Here is a 23580-nt window from a genome sequence, read left to right as displayed (position 1 = left end):
GATCACTTGATGTTACCTACATTTATGCCTCTTTTTTAGAAAACTTAAAAAATTTTTTACTTAAAAGCAATCACAGACCTACAACTAATTGTTAAGTGTAGAACAGAAGTATTTGTTTGCTGAACCATTTGAAAATAGGTTGCAGATCTTGTGCTCCCTTACTTCCAAACTTCAGTAGTATATTTCTCATGTGCAAGGACTTCCTGCTATAAAACCACCATGAACTCATCAGAGTCAGGATGTTGACTGACTTGGTGCAGTTGGTGCAGTACTGCCGTCTAATATTCAGACCATTTTCAAATATTGCCAGTTGTCCAATAGCATCCAGTTCAGAATCACATGTTGCGTTTAGTTGTCATGTCCCTTCTTCTCTATCAGTCCAGAGCAGTATCTCAGTCTTTGCTTTAATGACCTTGACACTTTTGAATATTATAGACCAATTATTTTGTAGAATGTCCCTCAATTTAGCTTTACCTGATATTTCTCATGATTAGATTGAGGTTATGCATCTTGGCAGGAATATCACAGAGGGATGCTGTTTCATCTCACTACATCCCATCAAGTGGCATGCGATTTTGATTTGTCCCATTATTGATCATATTCACTTGTGTCACTCAGTTAAGTTGCTGCCTGATAAGTTTCTCAACTGTGAAATTACTCTTTATTTCTTTGTAATAAGTATTTCTGTGGAAGTTCTTTGAAACTATATGAAAATCTCATCCCTCATCAGAATTCCAGTTTATTCATTTATTTGTATCTGTGTGAACTCAGAGTTGTCCATTTTGTTCAGTATGTCATAATTCCCTTACATCATTATTTTGATGCTCAAATTGTTCTTAATTTAGCCAGCAGAAGTCCCTTCAAGTTGACTTCTGGGTCCTTTTGCATGAGGCCTGGCGTGCTGCGATTCATGGGGTCGCAAAGAGTCGGACACGACTGAGCGACTGATCTGATCTGATCTGATCATTCTTTAAGTACTCATTAAGTACATCCTTCTTTTGCTTTCTGGTAAAAGATACTCCATTTGTACACCATAGAGTTCATTCTCATTTTCTCTCAGTCCATAGTTATACCTCTCTTTTTTGGCAGGAAGAAACCTGGCTCCAACTTGATAAATCCTCATGTCTCCCACTGTTAGTGCCACCTCTCCCTAAGTTGATGCCCCTCTCAGCTCAGCTGGGTTCTGACACCCTGCACTGGGACGTTCCCCCACTGTCCCCAGTGGACACCCTCCTTACCTTGCCTGGGGTCTGACCCTTGGGGCTGTACCCATGTGTAGTAGATACCCTGTCACCTCACTCAAGCTCTGATCCTCTGTTTCTCCCCTCCTGTGAGAACTCCTTCACCACTTGGACTCTGATACCCTTTCCTCAATTGAAATTTAGCACAGTCTTTTCTCTCAATAATTCTATATTAAAAGTACATCTAATTGTATTTCAAAATTTGCAAGTGTTGGTTTGATAGCATGTTTATGTCAGTTTTTATTTTAAACCAGGGTTGACCAGTTAGTAAATATTTTTGACTTTGTGAGTTGGTAGGCAAAATTGAAGCTATTATGTAGGTGCTTATATAACTACCATTTTAAAAAGTAAAAATCGTTTTTAGCTTGTGGGCCTTGCAATAGCAGGTGATGGACCAGATTATATAGGTTTTTTAGATAACACTGTTGTTAGGATTTAAAGTTTATAAAATGCCATCTGTGCACTCATTCATTTATTTGTCCATTATTCAACAAATATTCTTAGGCCCACAAGTGTATTAGTTGCTCAGTCATGTCCAATTCTTTACGACCCCATGGATTGCAGCCTGCCAGGTTCCTCTGTCCATAGAATTCTCCAGGCAAGACTTCCCTTCTCCAGGGGATCTTCCCAACCCAGGGATCAAACTCAGGTCTTCTACATTCTACAAAGATGTATTAGTAACTCATTTTACAACCAAGATGCTGAGACTCTGGTCAGGTAACTTGTTAAACTTACTCAGCTAACAAGTGAAAGAAAAATAATTATGTGTTAACTTTTATCCCCTTGATTTGACAGTAGAATCCATTAGTTAGAGATTCACTTACATTTGTCACAGAATTAAATATGGAAAATAAGTCAAGTATCTAGACTAATAGTTTGCTTCTAGTTTGTTAACTTTCTCTGAGTTGCTGCAGCTCTGTATACATGTATATTAAATATAGTCTATGAGTCATTATTTAAATAAACATTGGAATCCTGACTTTTAACCAGTTGCACCGATTGGTTGATGTTTTCTCTAGGTGTGGTTTGGAGAAGACCTGCCTCTAAGTCCACGGAGTCCTCTGACCCCCAGACATGGGCCAGGTTTGGCTGATGTTTGTCAGTATGATGAGTGGATAGCTGTGAGGCATGAGGCCACCCTGTTGCCTATGCAAGAAGACCTGTCAATCTGGTTAAATGGTTTATTAGGTAAGGCTTTCAAAGATACTCAAAATTATGTTGTCTTACCCAGTAAATGTTTGTTGAGAATCTTACTCTTTGTCAAGGAATCATTGTTCCAGAGGTTGGGGATCCTCTAGTGAAGGAAATATTTGATGTCCTTATTTTCACCAAACTTACATTCTGTTTTACAGAAGACATTCTGGTTCACTCTGACCCCCAGGGCTTGAATAGTAAGCAAGTTTGAGGCTTAATGGTAGAGGTCAAGTAGTGGTCAAGTGGTAAAAGCTGTGAATAATCAATGTTTTCATTTTTAATATTAAAAAAAATTTAAGTGTATTGGTCTAATTTGGGAGTCTATATTTCATTGATTTTTTTCCTCCTTAAATTTGTGTAAAGCATGAGATTCTGGGTGGAATATATTGCTGTAATTAAAATGATTTCTGTTTCCCTGGTGGCTCAGCTGGTGAAGAATCCAGCTGTAATGTGGGAGACCTGAGTTTGATCCCTAGGTTGGGAAGATCTCCTGAAGAAGGGAACGGCTACCCACTCCAGTATTCTGGCTTGGAGAATTCCATGGACTGTACCATCCATGGGGTTGCAAAGAGCTGGACACAACTGAGCAACTTTGACTTCACTTCTGTTTTTGAAGCTCTGAGGGGCACGGGGATATGAAAGCTAGGAGGAAGTGTTGGGATGGGGAATACATGGCATCTTACTTCTTTACTCAGATGGTGTGAGTGCTCTGAACTTTACCCCCGGGGGCAGGGGGTGGGGGAAATCTCTTTTAAATAACAGAATTTTGTGTAGCCTTCCAAAGTTTTCATGAAAAGGTATACATACATCTCATCTATGGTCTTTCAAGATAATTAAACATATACTAAACACTCAATCTAAAGATCTCATATCAGTTTGAAGATTTGGATAATTTTTTTGAAGTTTATTATGTAATAATGCTTCCAAAAAGAGGATTTTAGAGGTGAAAAGCTGGTATTTCCTGAATGCTTGTTATGTTGCTCTTTCATTTTTAAATTGCAACAAAGTCCATCTTATGGAGAATCTTTCCTGTGCATGCAGCTGTAATGTGCAGTGAATCAAAACTATTGAACAGTGAATATTGAAATATGAAACACTTCAATGTTTTTAAATGAAATAAAGTAGATGTCATTTTATTTTTTCTGTGCTTCTATACCACAGATATTTTTGTTTCATTCAACTTTCACTTAATTTGAAAGATAATTCACTTATCTGCTGTTTTAACTGTAATGTCTAAGAGTGAATACCTGGGGTCTGATCTAGTGTTTGTCTAGTGTTTCAGCTATAATCTGATTACATTTAATTAAATTTTAGCCATATTGTTTGAATTTACCATTTCTGGAAGAATCTTAGCTTTGAAATATGTTCTTAGGTATTGAAGTTAAGGCCGAAAGGCTATTGGAAGAACTTGATAATGGAGTGCTGTTATGCCAACTGATTGATGTTCTTCAAAACATGGTGAAAACATGCAACTCTGAAGAACCTGTGGTAAGAAAATGTTTGACAGTAGTGATTTTGTACTTTGGTACATATTGATTTGTTTATGGACACTTTTTATTTCTACAAGATTATAAACTTCCACCTCAATTATATGTAAATCTTGGATAATTTACTTAATATTTTTGAACATCTGAAAAAAAATTCTCACTTGTAAAATGGAGATATTAACATTTACCTTATAGAATATAGTTTCGAGGAGTCAGCAAAATTAAATGAGATAGTATAGAGATAGTGGTTAGCTTAGTGCCTGGTGTATAGTAAATATGCAATAGCTAGCTCCGCCTGAGAATAACAGTACCTTCCTTATAGGATTACTGTAAGAGTTAAATGAAAAAAGAGGTTATGATGGTTCCTGGCACACAGTTAAGAGCTATCGTCGTCATCATCTTTTTATTCCTTATATACTATCTTGGTGGTAAATTCTGTAAGTATTGGTTGAATGAATAAACTTTTCTTAGACAGTTTTCCTCCATTGACCATGAGGTTGTGATTTGAAGTAGATAAGGTTTCCTCTCTTTTTATCAAATATGGATGTTTTCATTCATGGCATGTGACGTTTGTGAGTGTGGGTTCTAAGCATGAGCCTAGTGCTGGTAGAAATATAAAGTAGTACCATCTTTCTGGGAGAAAATAGGTAATATATATCACATTGAAAATAAAGCATATTGTTTGCTATGTAACATAATTCTAATTCCAGGAATTTATTCTAAAAAAATAACCACAAATTCACAGGAACTATTGTGCAAAAAAAATTTAAGAACAACCTAAATGCTCTTCAGTAAAGAAGTTGTTTAAAATTAATTATGGTACCTAAATAGTAGAATATTATCTGTTCATTAGAAATGACTATTTTATTTACCCTAAAGGATGCCTGCAACCTGTCATTAAGTGTGCATATGCGCTTACACAAATCAGACTACAGAACAGTGTGTTTATGCAGCAGTATGTAGGGACACATATGGTTGTGTACAGAGATGTCTTACTGAAATGTGCATGAGATTTAAGTTGCTACTAACCATCTTTGAATTTGGCAGTGTTGTTTGATTTTTTTATATACATATATAATTAGAAAAACTCAGAAAGTTATTTTAACTCTGGAAAATAATAGCAACAGGAAGGAAATATAAGGAACTGGTAATAATGGTTATCTCCAGGGAGTGGAAGGAACTGAGGGGTAGAGGTGGCAAAAAGACATACCCTACTATGCCTGCTGCATTTTAAAAAACCTTATACATGAATTTCTTATTTCAAGTAAAAATTTAAGACAAAACTGAAAACTGCTGAGCCTCAGCAGGATTATTTGGTCCAGATAGTAAAAATAAAAACATAGGATTCTGTACAACTTAGATCATCGATTTTCAAAGATCTTGAATTAAGAATGGGCTATTATTTCATTGGTGAAGTACTCAAGAAACTCAGAACTGTATTTGTAAATCTGCAAATAAGGAAGTAAGCAAAAATTTGTCAGTCTGTAAACCTTTAACAGCAATAATTTTGTGTTTGTATTTATGTTTGAGGAGATGTACTATAAAGATGTGCTTTGGAACTCTCATGTCATTCTTAAAACCTTCTAGAACTAACACCCAAAAAGATGTCCTTTTCATTATAGGAGACTGTAATGCAAAAGTAGGAAGTCAAGAAACACCTGGAGTAACAGGAAAATTTGGCCCTGGAGCAGAGAATGAGAGGGGCAAAGACTCATAGAGTTTGCCAAGAGAATGCACTAGTCATGGCAAACAACCTCTTCCAACAACATAAGAGAGGACTCTACACATGGACATCACCAGATGGTCAACACCGAAATCAGATTGATTATATTCTTTGCAGCCAAAGATGGAGAAGCTCTATACAGTCAGCAAAAACAAGACTGGTAGCTGACTGTGGCTCATATCATGAACTCCTTATGAACTCCTTATTGCCAAATTCAAACTTAAATTGAAGAAAGTAGGGAAAACCACTAGACCATTCAGGTATGACCTGAATCAAATCCGTTATGATTGTACAGTGGAAGTGACAAATAGATTCAGGGCATTAGATCTGATAGAATGCCTGAAGAACTATGGACAGAGGTTCATGACATTGTTCAAGAGGCAGTGATTAAGACCATCCCCAAGAAAAAGAAATGCAGCAAGGCAAAATGGTTGTCTGAGAAGGCCTTACACACAGCTATGAAAAGAAGAGAAGCGAAAGGCAAAGGAGAAAAGGAAAGATATACCCATTTGAATGCAGAGCTCCAAAAAATAGCAAGGAGAGATAAGACTTCCTCAGTGATCAATGCAAAGAAATAGAGGAAAACAATAGAATGGTAAAGACTAGAAATCTCTTGAAGAAAATTAGAAATACCAAGGGAACTTTTCATGCAAAGATGGGCACAATAAAGAACAGAGATGGTATGGATCTAACAGAAGCAGAAGATATTGAGAAGAGGTGGCAAGAATACACAGAAGAACTATACAAAAGAGATCTTCATGACCCAGATAATCACCATGGGTGATCACTCACCTAGAGCCAGACATCCTGGAATGTGAAGTCAAGTGGGCCTTAGGAACCATCACAATGAACAAAGCTAATGGAGGTGATGGAATTCCAGTTGAGCTATTTCAAATCCTGGAAGATGATGCTGTGAAAGTGCTGCACTCAATATGCCAGCAAATTTGGAAAACTCAGCAGTGGCCACAGGACAGAAAAGGTCAGTTTTCATTCCAATCCCAAAGAAAGGAAATGCCAAAGAATGCTCAAACTACTGCACAGTTGCACTCATTTCATACACTAGCAAAGTAATGCTCAAAATTGTCCAAGCCAGACTTCAACAGTATGTGAACCATGAACTTCCAGATGTTCAAGCTGGATTTAGAAAAGGAGGAGGAACCAGAGATCAAATTGCCAACATCCGCTGGATCATGGAAAAGGCAAGAGGGTTCCAGAAAAACATCTACTTTTGGTTTAATGACTGTGCCAAAGCCTTTGACTATGTGGATCACAACAAACTGTGGAAAATTCTTAAAGAGATGGAATACCAGACCACCTGACCTGCCTTCTGAGAAATCTGTATGCAAGCTAGGAAGCAACAGTTAGAACTAGATGTGGAACAATGGACTGGTTCTAAATAGGGAAAGGAGTAACATCTAGGCTGTTTATTGTCACCCTGCTTATTTAACTTATATGCAGAGTACATCATGAGAAATGCTGGACTGGATGAAGCACAAGCTGGAATCAAGATTGCTGGGAGAAATATCAATAATCTCAGATATGCAGATGACACCACACTTATGGCAGAAAGTGAAGAACAACTAAAGAGCCTTTTGATGAAAATGGAAGAGGAGAGTGAAAAATTTGGCTTAAAGCTCAACATTCCGAAAACTAAGATCATGGCATCCAGTCCCATCACTTCATGGCAAATAGATGGGGAAACAGTGAAAACAGTGGAAGACTGTTTTGGGGGGCTCCAAAATCATTGTAGATGGTGACTGCAGTCATGAAATTAAAAAGCAGAGACATTACTTTACCAACAAAGGTCCATCTAGTCAAAGCTATGGTTTTTCCAGTAGTCATGTATGGATGTGAGAGTTGGACTATAAAGAAAGCTGAGCGCCAAAGCACTGATGCTTTTGAACTGTGGTGCTGGAGAAGACTCTTGAGAGTCCCTTGGACTGCCAGGAGATCCAACCAGTCCATCCTAAAGGAAATCAGTCCTGAATATTCATTGGAAGGACTGCTGCTGAAGCTGAAACTCCAATACTTTGGCCACCTGATGTGAAGAACTGACTCATTGGAAAAGATCCTGATGCTGGGAAAGATTGAAGGCAGAGGGGAGAAGTGGACGACAGAGGATGAGATGGTTGGATGGCATCACCAACTCAATGGAGATGAGTTGAGTAAACTCTGAGAATTGCTGATGGACAGGGTGCCTGGCGTGCTACAGTCCATGGGGTCACAACAAGTCAGACATGACTGAGTGACTGAACTGAACTGCTAATTTTGACCAGATTGTTTCCCTGGAAATGACTTTTTAGAATATATTGGGTTGGCCAAAAAGTTCATTTGAGTTTTTCTGTACCATCTTATGGAAAAACCCAAACAAACCTTTTGGCCAACTCAATACTTATTAAATAAAGCAAAATGGCAATACTTATTAAATGAAGCAAAATAAAGCAAAAATAATTTTTGAAGATGCATTTCTCCCTAGTGCTGTATAATCTTTAGCAAACTTCAAGGGACTAAACATTTAATAATGCCCATTTTAATACCCATATTAAAGTGGATATCTAAGGAAAATATTCTTGATACCTGTTTGAAATTATTCTTTTATCTTTTCCAGAATTTTCCAATGAGAAAAGTGCCCTGTAAGAAAGATGCTGCATCTGGTTCATTCTTTGCTAGAGACAATACTGCTAACTTCCTTCACTGGTGCAGGCACATTGGGGTTGATGAGACTTACCTCTTTGAATCTGAAGGTTTAGGTAAATGTTGTAGTCATATTTAATGTTTAATAGGATATTTTTGAGGTTTCCCTGGTGGCTCAGATGGTAAAGCGTCTGCCTTCAATGTGGGAGACCTGGGTTCGATCCTTGGGTCGGGAAGATCCTCTGGAGAAAGAAATGCCAACCCACTCCAGTACTCTTGCCTGGAAAATTCCATGGACAGAGGAGCCTTGTAGGCTACAGTCTGTGGGGTCACAAAGAGTCAGACCGACTGAGTGACTTCACTTCTTCTTCAGATGATCTTGATGATCTTCTCTGGTTCCTTTAGTCTGGCCTCAGGTGACCATATCCAGTGATACTGACATCTTCTGTTTGTTGGGTTTTAACAAACATATTTTAATAACAAGGATATTTTTGGAGAAGGAAATGGCAACCCACTCCAGTGTTCTTGCCTGGAGAATCCCAGGGACAGCGGAGCCTGGTGGGCTGCCATCTATGGGGTCGCACAGAGTTGGACACGACTGAAATGACTTAGCAGCAGCAGCAGCAGGATATTTTTGTATGCCTCACTTCTAGTTTTTCTTTCCAAATAAGAACTCAAATGCCACATCTCATTTTCCTAGAAAAATTTATGTTCTAAATAGATGTGAAACAATTGGAGAATCAGATTCCAAATCAAATACATGATTAAACTTTTCATTTATAGTTATAAATCCTATATATCCAGAATGGCCTAGACAGACTTTACTTCCTAAATGAATTGGCTGTGGGAAAGTTCTGGACTAATGCTTATTAACTAATTAATGTTTTAATCAAGAATTACTCAACAAAGTCTAAATTACTGGTAATCTCTCTTTGACCATATAATTACAGAAATAACAGAAGGTCAAATGATGTACACTCATGGTGTTTAGATTTACCTCATAAACAGAAGCTGCCAACTTGGTTATCTAAATGGATTAATGTTTTTGACAATTCATTTTAAAAAATCATGCTCTACTGGAGAATTATTGATGTATTTTCTCATTTCATTTAATTCAACAGAAGCATCTCTGCAGTGACCAAACTGAAAGCTATCTAAGATTTTTACTTGACTGTCTGTATATTCCCTCAAAGTATTTATATATGTATAATTGCCTGTTTAATTTGCCCCTTAAAATATGTGGTCTTATTTTTTCACAGTTTTGCACAAAGATCCAAGACAGGTGTATCTTTGTCTTCTTGAAATTGGTCGAATTGTCTCAAGGTATGTATTCTACAATATTTCAGGCTTCTGCAAAGTCATAAAGATGTTTTAGGCTACTTTATTTTATCTAGGATACTATTTTCTATAAGTGAAAATAATTTTTAATTGGAATAAAGTAACTTATTATTTTTTCTTTCTTTTTGTTCCTTTAGTAACTTTGTTCACATGAGCTGTGTCAACATTTGCTTGTTCATATAGCTTGCCTTTATTTAATATTAAACTATAAGAGTGGGCACTTAGATTTTTTTAGGTTAAGAGTAGAATAAGAGCATGCAGCCTTTAAGCAGTTCAAAGTGAGGCAAGTCCTTTGAACACAAAGAGGGTTTGATAAGAAGGCCAAGGTTTGGTATTCTCCATACCTAGTTCAATTCTATCTTCACTCATGAGCTGATTTTTAAAGGTACCTTTAGGATCCCAGATTGAATATTGGGAGCATTCAGTAACCCAAATTCATATGCTATGATGTAAAGGTGATAATCTGAATTTTTGGCAGTCTAAGAGACATTAAAAAGCATTTCCAGATGTTCCAATGAAACTATTGGTAGAAGAGAGTCATACAGACTTTATTTAAAATTAAAAGATAACCTATTGTGATATACATGTAAGTACTTGCCTCAGACTTCACTTGATTGATGAGATCACATAATTGATTTTCAGATATGGGGTTGAGCCACCAGTATTAGTAAAACTTGAGAAAGAAATTGAACTAGAAGAGACTTTACTTAATACTTCTGGGCCTGAAGATTCCATCAGCATTCCAAAATCGTGTTGTCAGCATGAAGAGCTGCACGAAGCTGTAAGTAACTGTCACACTTTCTTTCATCTGTGATGCGTCAGTCTCATAGTTTGCCAGAAGTGTTCCTCTTTCATTTTTATTGTAATTGAAAAGGGGAAAAAAACGTAGCACAAATGTGTTTATTGCACTGTTATTTGTAAGGGTGAAAAATTGGAAGCAATATAAATACTCTCAAATTGGACATTGGTTAGGTAAATTAGGATTCATTATCTTTACAGAATAATCATTTTATGTGATCATTATGAAGACCATATAGCAATAAGAAAAATGTTTATTTTGTATAAAGTATGTATCAGAACAAGGAAATAATGGATGTTAGGGTAGAGACTTCACAGATGATTTTAATTTCTTTAGCTATTTCTTTAATGTTAAAATGTTAGTTATGCAATAGATTAAAACCAGAGGAGAACATTTTTTTAGTCACAGTATTTATTACTTCATTTAGATTGACCACCTTATTTATATTGTGGGTTAGTGCTAATTTGTACTGCTGAATATAAGTGGTGTTTGGTATTTTGAACAAAGAAAATAAGTGACCTTTAGTCTTGTTATGAAAACTAAAAGAAAACACATTTCTTGAAACCTGTATGTGCTGTATGAATATATTCAATGTCCACCTATACATATGTGATCTGCCAAGATCTTAGGATCATGTCTAAAATAGGGAGCAATTATTATCTGATTCATTTTTTTGAGTGCTGTGAAGAAGTATAGAACTGCAGTTCTGTGTACCTAAGAAACTTTAATGGATAGAAAATAATGACTGAAATAATTATCTCCTTTCAAATTACTTTTTTATCTGATTTATAAATGGTTTAAATAATTATAAATTCTTTCCTCAAGTTCAGATTATTTTTAGCTATCCTTTGCATGTGGTATGTATGTGTGTGTATGAATGTGTGTACATATACATGCACATATATACCCAGGCTATCAAGATAAACTTGATTGAATGGCATATGAAAATCAGTTCTGTTTATAATCATGCTATTTTGTTAAATGAATGATGTTGAGAGATAAATCCAGACACTTCTGATTGGGCCCCAGATGAATCCATAAGTGTCATCTTGGGTAGATAATTAAGACAGTCATAAATTTCTGTTAGTGCTCAGCTACACTGAGTATATCTGAAGAGACTTTCTTTAATATCATGTCTGTATTCAGTTAACTGAATTTGTTTAGATATACTCTGTATGACAAGTAGTTGAGAAAAATAAACATGGTCTTGATTTTTCAAAAGTGTCATTTTAGGAGAACAAAATATTTTCCATAGTGGCTGATATGTGACTTTTTTTCAAGTCATACATATCTCAAGAAATATTTTCATTGAGTCAATTCATTTTAATTTCCATGTTTTGAATATAGAATTCCTAAATTTTTATTTCAGTTTTTACCATTTGTAAGATATTTACTGTAGTTAAAAATTCTGTAAACCCCTTGAGAAGTAGAGGTAGTTCAACTCATCTCCGTAGCAGACTATTTGAAACAAAGCAAGTATTTTTAGAAAAATATCTCTTGAGTTGAAATTTTTAGAATTTACCCTATCTTAGGTGAATAGATGTAAATATGTATATGTCTATTTTAACAGTAACTTTGGAACATATTTGAATATTCCCCATAGTATTACTGTAGCATAGCATTAGGGGGCAAGTGGTTAAACTTTATCTGACATGTGTGTATATATATATATATAAGCATACTTTTTAATTCTTTATTCTGTTGGCTTTCTTGGCTTTAAATTTTGTTGTTGTTGTTAAGTCACTCAGTTGTGTTTGGCTCTTTGAGACTCCATGGACTGTAGCCCACCAGTCTCCTCTGTCCATGGGATTTCCCAGGCAGGAATCCTGAAGTGGGTTGCCATTTCCTTCTCCCTGACTTGACATATATTAATTCAGGTCTTAAAACAATTCAAGCTTAGTAATGAACTCATACATTTCTTATGATCTAATGAATGTGTTTTGAATTGACTTCACTGTGTGCACATTCACAGACCTTTTCTGGTGATCAGTGAGTACACAATGAGTCGGACTACACTTGGGCAGAGAGCGAGAGAGAGACTCAATACTTCATCACTGCTAACTTTTATTAGATTAGTGAATGTCTAAGTCTCAGATGGTAAAGAATCTGCCTGCCATGCGGGAGACCCAGGTTCGATCCCTGGGCTGGGAAAATCCCCTGGTGAAGGAAATGGCAACCCACTCCAGTATTCATGCCTGGAGAATTCCACAGACAGAGGAGCCTGGAAGGCCACAGTCCATGGCCTGTCAGACATGACTGAGCTACTAACACTCAGAAGATTAGAGATAATAGTTGAACTGTCTTTAAATTTTTATCTTTGAGTTTGATTTTTCCCAGCTATCAAATAACCTTACATTTTAATGTTAAAGTAGTTTGGCATAAGTCTTAAATCTTTTTATTTATTTTTAATCTTAGGTTAAACACATTGCTGAAGACCCTCCTTGTAGTTGTTCTCATCGGTTTTCAATTGAGTACTTATCTGAAGGACGATATCGACTAGGAGATAAAATACTTTTTATAAGAGTAAGTCCACCATTTACATCCTATCACACTCAGATCTTTTTTTAAAATTAATTCTCATTAAAGTATAGTTGATTTACAATGTTGTGTTAGTTTCTGCTGTACAGCAAAGTGAATCAGTTATACGCATACATATATCCACTCTTTTTTTAAGATTCTGTTCCCATATAGGACATTATAGAGCATTGAGTAGAGTCCCTGTGCTATGTAGTAGGTTCTTATTAATCTATTTTTATATATAGTAGCCTATATATATGTCAGTTCCAATATCCCAATTTATACCTCCACCCCTCCCCACGTTCAGATCTTGTTTTGAGCAACTAACCATAGGGATAGCTCTTTGGATATAATTGGGCGGGGGGGGGGGGGGGGTGGAAATATCTTTGAATACCTCAGGTAACTTATTTCATTTTCAGACTTCCTAAGAAGGAATAGTTTTCTATCATAAGAAGAAAGAAGCAAAATCAGAACATCTAATAAGATTAAATGTCAGTAAGAAGAAAAATAAATAGAAATATTGTAGTTGATAATAACATAAGACTTTGGGTTTTAAGTATGAAGCCTTTTTTTTGCTGACACAGTATCAGCATCTATACTAGTAGCTAATATACATGCTCATTTTCTTCCTTTATCCCTTCTGCAATCTGTTATTGATTAATTGTCCCTGTTGCTGATAAGGAGATTCAAGTTTTACCTGTTTAGCATTCTGTCCACTTCTGATACAAGAGCTGTTTTATTCCCAAGTTAGGAATGTAATATAAAAGTATGTAAAAAAAATCCAATTTCATTACCCACATTTTCTTTGATTTCATATATTATCATTAGATCCCCATACCCAACTCAACTCACCCAGAAACAGGTACATGCACTTTCTGTCTTTTAATTAACTTTCTTTTCTTAAGCAGTATGATGCAGTGACAGTGTACAGAGCGTGGGATTTGGAGTTAAAATTTGCAGAGCAGTCTCATACAATTGTGCTGATTTGCCTGTTGAATGAATAGGGGCCTGAGGTCCAGCTTAGGCTGCGCTGGCAGACCCAAGATGTAGCATTTCTGCATGAAGGCACCATTTGGGGTTGGCAGCCTGGTGAATGTGAGGCCAGGCCAAGTTGGTGATTTGGGACAGTTTCCTTAATCTCTCAGAGCCATTAGTTCCTCATCTGCAGAGGAGAACTAGAAATAGATTATATCAAGGTTTTGGAAAGATTACATTGATATAATTCCTATGAATCTAATTTATTAAATTCTAAAGATTTTGGTTATTTTGATTGTTCTTCTGCAGTTTATCAGTATTTTTTCTCTATTATGAGGCATTTTTTTTCTCTTCTCCCTCTTGACTATCTCTACTCCTTTCTTCCTTCAATAGTGAATTCTCTACTGAGCAGTGTTCTCCTTGTAGTTTTGCACTTAGTAATTTGGATTTTTAGGATGTAAGCTGTGTGTAAATATCTTCTTACAAACTGGAAGACTCTATTGTTAGTGTCATGATTCAGTATGAATTAAATTTTAATAATACAAGAAAGAGACTGTCAATTTATAGTGAAGCTGTTGGCAGATGCATTGCATTTCATAGTCACAGACACCACAGACTGTGACTGCTAATAAATTATGGGTGCACCCTACAGTTTTACAGCTTTGTTTTGTGCTTTCTTTTGGGGGAAAGATGCTTCACGGAAAACATGTCATGGTCCGTGTCGGTGGAGGCTGGGATACTCTTCAAGGATTTTTGCTTAAATATGACCCCTGTCGAATATTACAATTTGCTACGCTAGAACAGAAAATTCTAGCATTTCAAAAAGGAGTTTCCAATGAAAGTGTGCCTGATTCGCCCGCCAGAACACCTCAGCCTCCTGAAATGAATCCTTTGTCAGCAGTTAGCATGTTTCAGAAACAAAACTCAAAACCTGGCACACCGGTTGGTATTCCAAGGGGCAAAGAGAAGCAGGTACATCTGCCAGCCGCATTGCCGTCAGCGTCTTCCCTGAAAGGAGGGAATCTGGCCCCTGGGTCAGTCCGTTCTAAATTGGCAAATTCTCCAGCAGCATCTTCTTATCTCAAACTCATGCCTTCAAAGGGCATAACGAAGAAACCACAGGCTCCTTCTAACAGTGCATCATCTTCACATGCTTCTTTAAATCCAGTGGGTAAAAGCACTTTTTCACCAGCTTTATCAAGAGCAGCACCTTGTGTATCTGAGTCATTGAGAAAATGTATCTCATCACCCAGTACTCCTAAGACCAAGCGTGTTCCGGCCCAGAAGTCAAGAGATGTGCCTGAGTCTACACTTCTGCCAAATAAGTGTTCTGGAAAATCTGAACCAAAGCATTTGAAACACAATCATGTACCTTCCAGGGATCACGCGGTCTCTCCCTCAGCTGCACATTTAAATTCATCATCAAAGTGTCCAAAGCTACCTAAGGCACATCTGCATGTGAGGCCTAACCCTTCTTCCTTCCAGTCCCCTGCAAAAGTGACAACAACCAGTTCCAAGACTGTCATTAGGAGTCTGGAAACACGGGCTCAGCCCCATGGTAGAGCTCCACAAGCCCAGAAACCTAAGTCGGCCCTGAATTTAAACCAGCCACTTTCTGTATCCTCAGTTGCTCCTGCAAAAGCTGCACAGAAATTGAAAGATAAGAATATGGTTTCAGTTGCCAAAAAGCAGCCTCAGAATAAAAGCACGTCCCAGAAGACAGGAACCAGCTCCTCCAGGTCCCCGGGCCGTACCCCACTGTCCATCGTGAGTCTTCCCCAGTCTTCTGCCAAAACACAACCTGAACCAAAGTCAGTACAGACTGCCACCAAGAGCCAGTGCTCAGCTGCTGGGCCTCCCAAAAGTGGCAAAGCCCCAGCTTCAACCAGGAAACCACCCTCATCTGGCAAGGAGACGGTTAGTGCAGATAAAAAACCTTCTGCTAAAAAGAAGGAAGACGATGACCATTATTTCGTTATGACGGGAAGTAAGAAACCTAGAAAATAAATATAATGTGTCATTCTAAGAAAACAAGAGAAGAGAAAGAGAGTAAATGTGTTAACTTCACATCCTAAAAGGTTTCTCCTGTTTGTGTTTATCCAAATAGGTTCAGACATTAAGTACAATAAGAGGGGGTAGAGGCTGAGCCCAGGAGAAGTCTCATCAGAACTCACATACCTGAATTCACCAGAAGGTACCTTTTTGAGGCAGACAGTGGTAAAATCACCAGAAGGTTCTTATTAGTTATAGACATTTATACCATTTTCCATCCGTGACATTTTTGTTAAAGTCTCCCCACTAAGGGAAACATAAAGTCAAATAACACTACTAGGACTGTAACCATGGTTGCTGTATTTTGAGTATGTGTTAAAATATGGCAGTTATTACCTGCTGATAGCAGTAGAGGTGCTCTTATTATGTTACTGCGTTATAATTTAAAAGGAACGGTTTGGCACTTGTCTTGGCACCTAATTTAGGTTCCTGATCAGGATTGTTGGAAGGAACAATACCGAGTACTGATGGCTGGTGCACGTTTGCTTGCTGTTACACTGGGTGTGGGAGAATTGTTACTACTTAAAAATTTTTTAAGCTTTCCAAATCAGAAAGAACTGATTTTTAAACTGACTTATATTAACATCAATAATATTTTGTTACCAGTATTTTTGGTAAAAAAAACAAATTAAGATATAAAAATTGAAATGTGGGAAAAAAAGTTCATGTATTATTTATAAGAACTTATATTTTTGATGGCCATTGTGCAATGTGAAAGGAGAAACTTAGTAGTTTTAGCATATTAGAAATATTTTTAATAATGCAATTTTCTGAGTGCAGATGACAGTTTTTACATTACAATAATGTTAACATCAAAATTATATTTTTACAATCTCAAAATTAAGGTGATAGTGAAAAAGTGGTGCTGCATAAAAATTCTATCATGTGATTGTTATTTTTCTTTATAGTAATACCCATTTTAATTAGTTTTCCAGTTATGTTTTCTTCAATCAAGTCATGCTGCCTTCAGTTTTCCAATGTCAAATGGACAGTCAATATGTACCATTTTCTGTTTTGTAGGCAGATTCTCGAAAGAACTTAGCCACATAATGTAATGACTACATAGACTCCATCAATCTAATGTATTTGTAAATAATATGTTTTTAAAGACATTGTGCCTATTTAAAAAAATTACTAATGTACTTTCAGAAGTTTTAGGGATGTGTTTAATAACTTTACAGTATTATCAGTTATTCCGTATTGAGGTTTATGTTTCCCTATTTTAAACTAAAATGTGTTTCTAAAGAAAAATAATGGTTCACACAAATATGCAATCATAGAATAGCCATCTTAAGCTGACTACTAATGTTTATAGATTATAAAGCATGAAACTTTTGTATAAAACTAAGTGATCTTTTGTCTGAGGAATAAAGACAAAAGTTATATGCAAGCTAGTTTTTGAAATAATTGATGCTTCTCATAAAAGAGATGGTCACCAGAATAGTTTAGTTTCACTGTTGGTCTGGGCATTGAGGGAGATAATATTTACATCTTTGGAAAGTGAAGTCAGGATTCAAGAAGTACTAGAAGCTTTACATTTCTAGTGATAAGAAATATTTACTGTATCTTTCAAAAAGGAAGAATTTTACCTTCAGGAAGGTGCTTATTTCTTTGTAAGAGCAAACAGTGCTTCTATATCAGTAACATCAGGAATAAAATTGACATGTGGCACAAATCCCAAGAAATAGTTTTTATTTTTTTCAATTGGAAGTTAATTCATAAATAGTCCTATTTTCATCAGGCCACTGATAGTAGGAATTTCTAATTCCTATAATTCTGTTTTAATTTCACACTTTGATGCAGTGAGAATATTCTTTTTTTTTTTTCTTTTTGAAGTTTTAATTAAACTTTTTTAATAAATTTATTTATTTTAATTGGAGGCTAATTACAATATTGTATTGAAATACTCATTTTATCCAATATTCAGGGTCAGAAAATTTCTCCAATTATATCTGCATTGGATGAATTTTTATTTATAGATAGCTTACTCTTCCAAAATAAAGCTGTTTTTTTTAAAGTAAGCAATGGCTGAAAGATAATTCCTTCAAATATATTTTGATATGCTCTTAAAAGACCTAGTGTTTCAGTTTTTACAGTGTTAAAAGTACATTGTTGAAGTTGGGAAGAAATTTTCATTTCTTAATAATAGTGCATGATTTTTAAAGTTCCTTTTTGTTTAATAAAGTGAATATTAAAGTACTGAAGTACCTGGAAGAAGAAATAATGTATACTTCCAAGAAAGAATGGAATGTTTTTCCATTGCTTTAATTTGTTATTATGAATAACATATCAAATTAACCTTTAGGGGAAAATGAAATGCTGACTATCTTTGCATTGTTTGAGCCTTACAGTAGGTGCTTAAAACTTAAATCTTCAAAATGTTTTGATAAATTAGATGATCTCTAACTTTCTTCTTCACACTAAATTTACAGTGCTTAAAGGATAAGGGAAATTTTTTGAGAAAAAGATTGCCATAACCTCTGTGATGTATAGCTGATATAAAAATCCATTAACTTTTTAAAAAGCCATGAGTAACAATTGTCAAGATACAGTCTTGTATCCAGGTTTGCATACTGACTCCAATTGAATCCAAATTTATGTATATTTTCTTGGACTGGCGATGTTTGTATCAGATTTTAACTTAAATATATTTTCTCAAGTATTAAAATTTAACATATATACCAAGTCCTCAATTTACTTTTTTGTGTGTTCTGAGTATATTCTGATCACTTGGTTCATGTGAGAAATTGCATATATGATGCAACTAAGACCCAATGCAGCCAAATGAATAAATAAATATTAAAAAAAAATAATGTTGGTGTTGATTTATCTTAAAAGAAGTGTGTATGGTGATGAAGTGATTTAAGAGTTTACAATGATAAAACATTAATTTATAATACTTCTTAATTGTCTGCATTCTGCCAGGCACAACATTTATTGCATGGTGTTGGCATGTAGTGTGTTATCTCTTACAATTAACCTCTTGTGGCTAGTCTTTTATGGTTTCATATAATACATTGTATCTAATTTGACCAACTTTCTTAAATTACTTTTGATAAATTATTTCACAAATTATAACGAATGAATTTAGTAGAATGGATTAATGTTGGGTGTGATTGTTGAGGACCTCTAGTGGTCAAATGTGGCATTATTGAAACACTTATCAACTTAAATCACTGTTTTCTACAACCTCTCTTGAGTTACGGGAGATAGAGGAATAGGAAAGTCATCACATTCAAGAAGCTTGGGTTTATACAGCACTGTGAAACTCATGAAGCACTTTCAATTACATTAACATCCAGTCTTCTGAACAGTTCCATGAGATCGTATTATCTTCTTTAGAATATAAACACCATAAAGACAGGAATTGCATCTGTTTTGTTTACCAGTGTTTTCCAAAGCCTAAGCCAATGCTTGGCACATAGTAGACATTCAGTAAATATTTGTTAATGAAAAAATGAATGAACTCTTTTTTTGTAGATGAGGAAACTAAGGCTCAAGATAATTGACAGTAGTAAATGTAAAAATATCCTAGTAGGATTGCTTAATTGAATTTTATTTAAAGGATAATTTTACTTTTACCTATTTATAATTTTACACAAACTTGATTTGTTCTTTGTGTTAATTTGATAAAATAGGAATTTAGTGGCATCTTTTAAAAAAATCTGTTGGAATATTACATCCTCTGTTTTCTTTCTTTCTTTAATTGGTTTTGATTTACTCTTTTTTATTTGTATCATTTCTTTTTAGATTCTGCATATAAGGGATGTCACAGTATATTTCTTTCTCTGTCTGACTTTACTCAGTGTGACTGTCTCTAAAGGAATTACCCTTTATTTTAAATATTCTAAACTTGAATAAATTTATAGAGATTAGTATATTCTTACATTTTTAATATTTATAAAGCACTTGTACTCAGAGTATGTTCTAGGAATGATGAATGTACTCAGTTCTCAGGACAATGTTGTGAAGTCAAGGTGCTCTGTAAATATTTGCTGGATAAATGAATGAAAAAAATAAAGGTAGCACAAAATACTTATATTGGCAATTAAAATAAATTCCCTGCTGCTGCTGCTGCTAAGTCGCTTCAGTCGTGTCCGACTCTGTGTGACCCCATAGATGGCAGCCCACCAGGCTCCGCCGTCCCTGGGATTCTCCAGGTAAGAACACTGGAATGGGTTGCCATTGCAGTGGAAATAGATTTTGGTGAAAGGTACTACTTGCAGATGGCCCAAGAATCTCCAGGTTTAAAAACATTTAAAAAAAAAAAAAGATTGCCCTTTGAGTAAACAGAAAAGATAAATTTTCTTCTTCTTCCAGGAGGAATAAATAAATTTAAATTTCTCTCACACAGCCCTGACAAGGTAATACAAAGTTGGGTCATGTAATTTCAGTAATTATTTCAGTAACTCACTGCACCATGCTAGGTGCTCAGGAACCCAATAATCAGCTGTGGAAGAAGATTCCAGACTGTGGTGTATGTGTACTGGAAGGGGAGTGGAACGTGACGTTTCTTATTTCATTCCCAAGCCCTGAGGTAACATGAAACAAGTGCCTTTAAACAACGATTTGTGATAGTTTCCATTTATGTTAAGCATCAGTGAAAAGAATTTTTGAAGTTCAAGAAGTCCCAGGTGTCCTTAAAGACTGGGGGGGAAAAAATCACCACTGAGAATGACAGCCCTTGAAATCAATGAAGCCCAAAGGGGAAGTGAAGAGGCCAGGATGGTCTTCAGAGGCTGCTCTAGCAGGAACTGAGAGTTCTGACTTCACCCACTGCTTCCCCCACCAGCCCTTCACCTCCTCACCATTACCCTCCACATCACTGCTTAAACGTCACTTACTCAGAAGCTTCCAGACCCTCCGAGCTTGGTTGGATGCTTCTGTGTGCCTCCTTCACACCTTGCACTTGTCCTGTCACTGCATTGCCATCTAGCAGTACTTCCCACTGACTTACCTCAGTTCTCACCAATGCCTCACTTGTTGACAGTTGCAGCTCCTGCATTTAATGCCTAAACGTTCATGGGGGGAAGGAAGTAGTCTTTTACTCATGGAAATAAGCATCCATATGTATAAAGTGACCCTCTAATTTAATGTTGGCCCACCTACTGTTAAAATGATTTTTTTTTCCCCCTGGGGAAATGTCATGGCAGAGTTTGGAAAAAGCGCCATAGATGACTCATCTCCATTGAGTCGGTGATGCCATCCAGCCATCTCATCCTCTGTCGTCCCCTTCTCCTCCTGCCTTCACTCTTTCCCAGCATCAGGATCTTTTCAAATGAGTCAGCTCTTGGCATCAGGTGGCCAAAGTATTGGAGTTTCAGCTTCAACATCATTCCTTCCAATGAACACTCAGGACTGATTTCCTTTAGGATGGACTGGTTGGATCTCCTTGCAGTCCAAGGGACTCTCAAGAGTCTTCTCCAACACCACAGTTCAAAAGCATCAATTCTTTGGCTCTCAGCTTTCTTAATAGTCCAACTCTCACATCCATACATGACCACTGGAAAAACCATAGCCTTGTTGAGATGGACCTTTGTTGGCAAAGTAATGTCTTTGCTTTTTAATATGCTGTCTAGGTTGGTCATAACTGTCCTTCCAAGGAGTAAGTGTTTTTTAAATTTCATGGCTGCAGTCACCATCTGCAGTGATTTTGGAGCCCAGAAAAATAAAGTCAGCCACTGTTTCCCCATCTATTTGCCATGAAGTGATGGGACTAGATGCCATGATCTTAGTTTTCTGAATGTTGAGCTTTAAGCCAACTTTTTCACTCTCCTCTTTCACTTTCATCAAGAGGCTTTTTAGTAGTTCTTCACTTTCTGCCATAAGGATGGTGTCATCTGCATATCTGAGGTTATTGATATTTCTCCCAGCAATCTTGATTTCAGCTTATGCTTCCTCCAGCCCAGTGTTTCTCATGATGTACTCTGCATATAAGTTGCATTAGTTCCAGAGAATGCTGCATTTTTATAGAAGAAAAATGTTAGGAACTTCTCAACTGTCTACACATGGTTTTGTTTTAAAACATTTATTTTCGGGGTTTTGAGAATTTACTCAGAGCATCATATATAGACTGAAGTTGGCAAGAGTCCTGCTACTACCTAATTCTGTCCTCACGCTGAACAGATGAGGAAACTCAGGCCCCAGGGAGTTTGTTAGTAGAGCCCATTAGTTACCAAATTCATACCACCTGGGAGCAACAGAGTGAATGCAAGGCAGTGGGCTATGTGAGTCACCCTGATTGCTGGTCCCTTCAATGTATTGTAAATGCCCTGAGCCCAGCCCAGCAGACTCCTTGTATTACCTGTATGGATGATTGGTTCCAGAGCAATCTACTGGACCACAAGGCAGTAAAACTGCATTAATTTGCTCATTTAGCAAACAGTTCTGAGTGCCTCCATGACAGTCACCAAGCTCAGTGCTAGAGATCCCATGGTAAGACCAGTCCCTGCTCCCCAGGATGTGACAGTCTTTGTTCAGGTGATTAACAATAACAAAGTATGATCTTTTTGACTGTAGCCCACTCAGTTCTTTCTGGGGTAAGATACTTTGGTGAGAGTAGCCTGTCTTTTCTCATATTGCTTCAGATCAGGAGCCCATAGAAAACAAACAAACAAACAAAAAAAACCTGTTATTTGTATCTGAACCTCAAGAACAAGAGTCATTCATCACCAATTGTTACTCAGAAAGTGGAGCAGAGAGGATCATATCTTAAACAAGGCATTGGAAACAGGTATTTGAGCTTTCTCTGCATAAACCATTACTTAGAAATTAAGAAGCACACATCTCTTAATGCTCGAAGATGCTCTTCTAACTCCATAGGATGTTTCCTGTGACAGTGGGAATTGATTCCAACCTTGACCTTAACAAGTCGCCCTGCCACGGACAGAGGCAGGATCTCAAACCAGCTGCCTATAGTAAGGCTGGTCTCTCTCCAGCCACCTCAGTTAGGTCAGAGGAACACAGTTTTGAGCAGATGCTCTCAGTGATTTGACCTCTCAGTACCGCCTCCCGCTGCCCCAGCAGATAACAGGAAACTTGTCCTGTACAGTGGGTGGCTGTGACACACAGAACAGCCCTTCTGGGCCTCTGCGGCATCTTCTTGGCTGTCCTTCTGGGCCTCTGCGGCATCTTCTTGGCTGTCCTGCAGCCCAAAGGGACCCATAGGTGTCCCAAGTAGACCTGCTGTGTTAGGTCAGCACTTTTGTCTGCAGATTCACTTTGGTCTTCATTAGTACTGGGCTTTATGGATACACAGAATCTAGAGGACAATAGGAATCTGGCAGCAACCCAGAAATAGCTGTGCAGTGAGCCTCACAGAAATTGGAACTGGAGTCACCCAGAAGCACAAGGAGCTCTAGAGTCAGGTAACCTCATCTCCCTTCTGCAGCCTGAGTTTCCCCTCTTCACTCTGGTGCTCTGCCAGGATCTAGCCAGCCTCCAGGTTTCAATATCTCTTTGGGTGTTTTCTTGCATCTTCTCCAAAATTATCCAGCCAACCAACCAACCAACCAAACTGCCTGATACCATTCAGTCCCAGTGAGAATCTGATTGGCTTAGTTAATTACCATTGTTTCTGTGCAGATTTTTTGCTCCAGGCCACTGCACAGGTCAACCAAT

At 36.9% G+C, this 23580-nt stretch overlaps 1 protein-coding gene across 7 annotated transcripts in view; it reads left to right on the top strand.

The window, feature by feature from the left end:
- Positions 1-18643, top strand: part of GAS2L3 (growth arrest specific 2 like 3) — a 37899-nt gene extending 19256 nt beyond the window's left edge. For 5 of the 7 annotated variants that reach the window (XM_055576096.1, XM_055576077.1, XM_055576086.1 and 2 more), the window contains 8 exons: positions 2261-2429; positions 3808-3923; positions 8254-8395; positions 9539-9602; positions 10260-10398; positions 12832-12939; positions 14599-15895; positions 16016-18643. In XM_055576096.1, the coding sequence (XP_055432071.1) occupies positions 2261-2429; positions 3808-3923; positions 8254-8395; positions 9539-9602; positions 10260-10398; positions 12832-12939; positions 14599-15895; positions 16016-16047 (2067 nt within the window). In that variant the 3' untranslated portion in view covers positions 16048-18643. Of the gene's footprint in view, positions 1-2260; positions 2430-3807; positions 3924-8253; positions 8396-9538; positions 9603-10259; positions 10399-12831; positions 12940-14598 lie in introns of all 7 variants that reach the window. The other 2 variants (XR_008712962.1, XM_055576102.1) reach the window with 2 other exon arrangements.
- The last annotated feature ends 4937 nt before the right edge of the window (positions 18644-23580 follow it).

Source organism: Bubalus kerabau, chromosome 1 (genome assembly GCF_029407905.1).
Source record: "Bubalus kerabau isolate K-KA32 ecotype Philippines breed swamp buffalo chromosome 1, PCC_UOA_SB_1v2, whole genome shotgun sequence".
Taxonomy (NCBI): domain Eukaryota; kingdom Metazoa; phylum Chordata; class Mammalia; order Artiodactyla; family Bovidae; genus Bubalus; species Bubalus kerabau.
The sequence above is the reverse complement of the archived record's forward strand: the minus strand, read 5'-3'. Positions and strand labels throughout refer to the sequence as shown.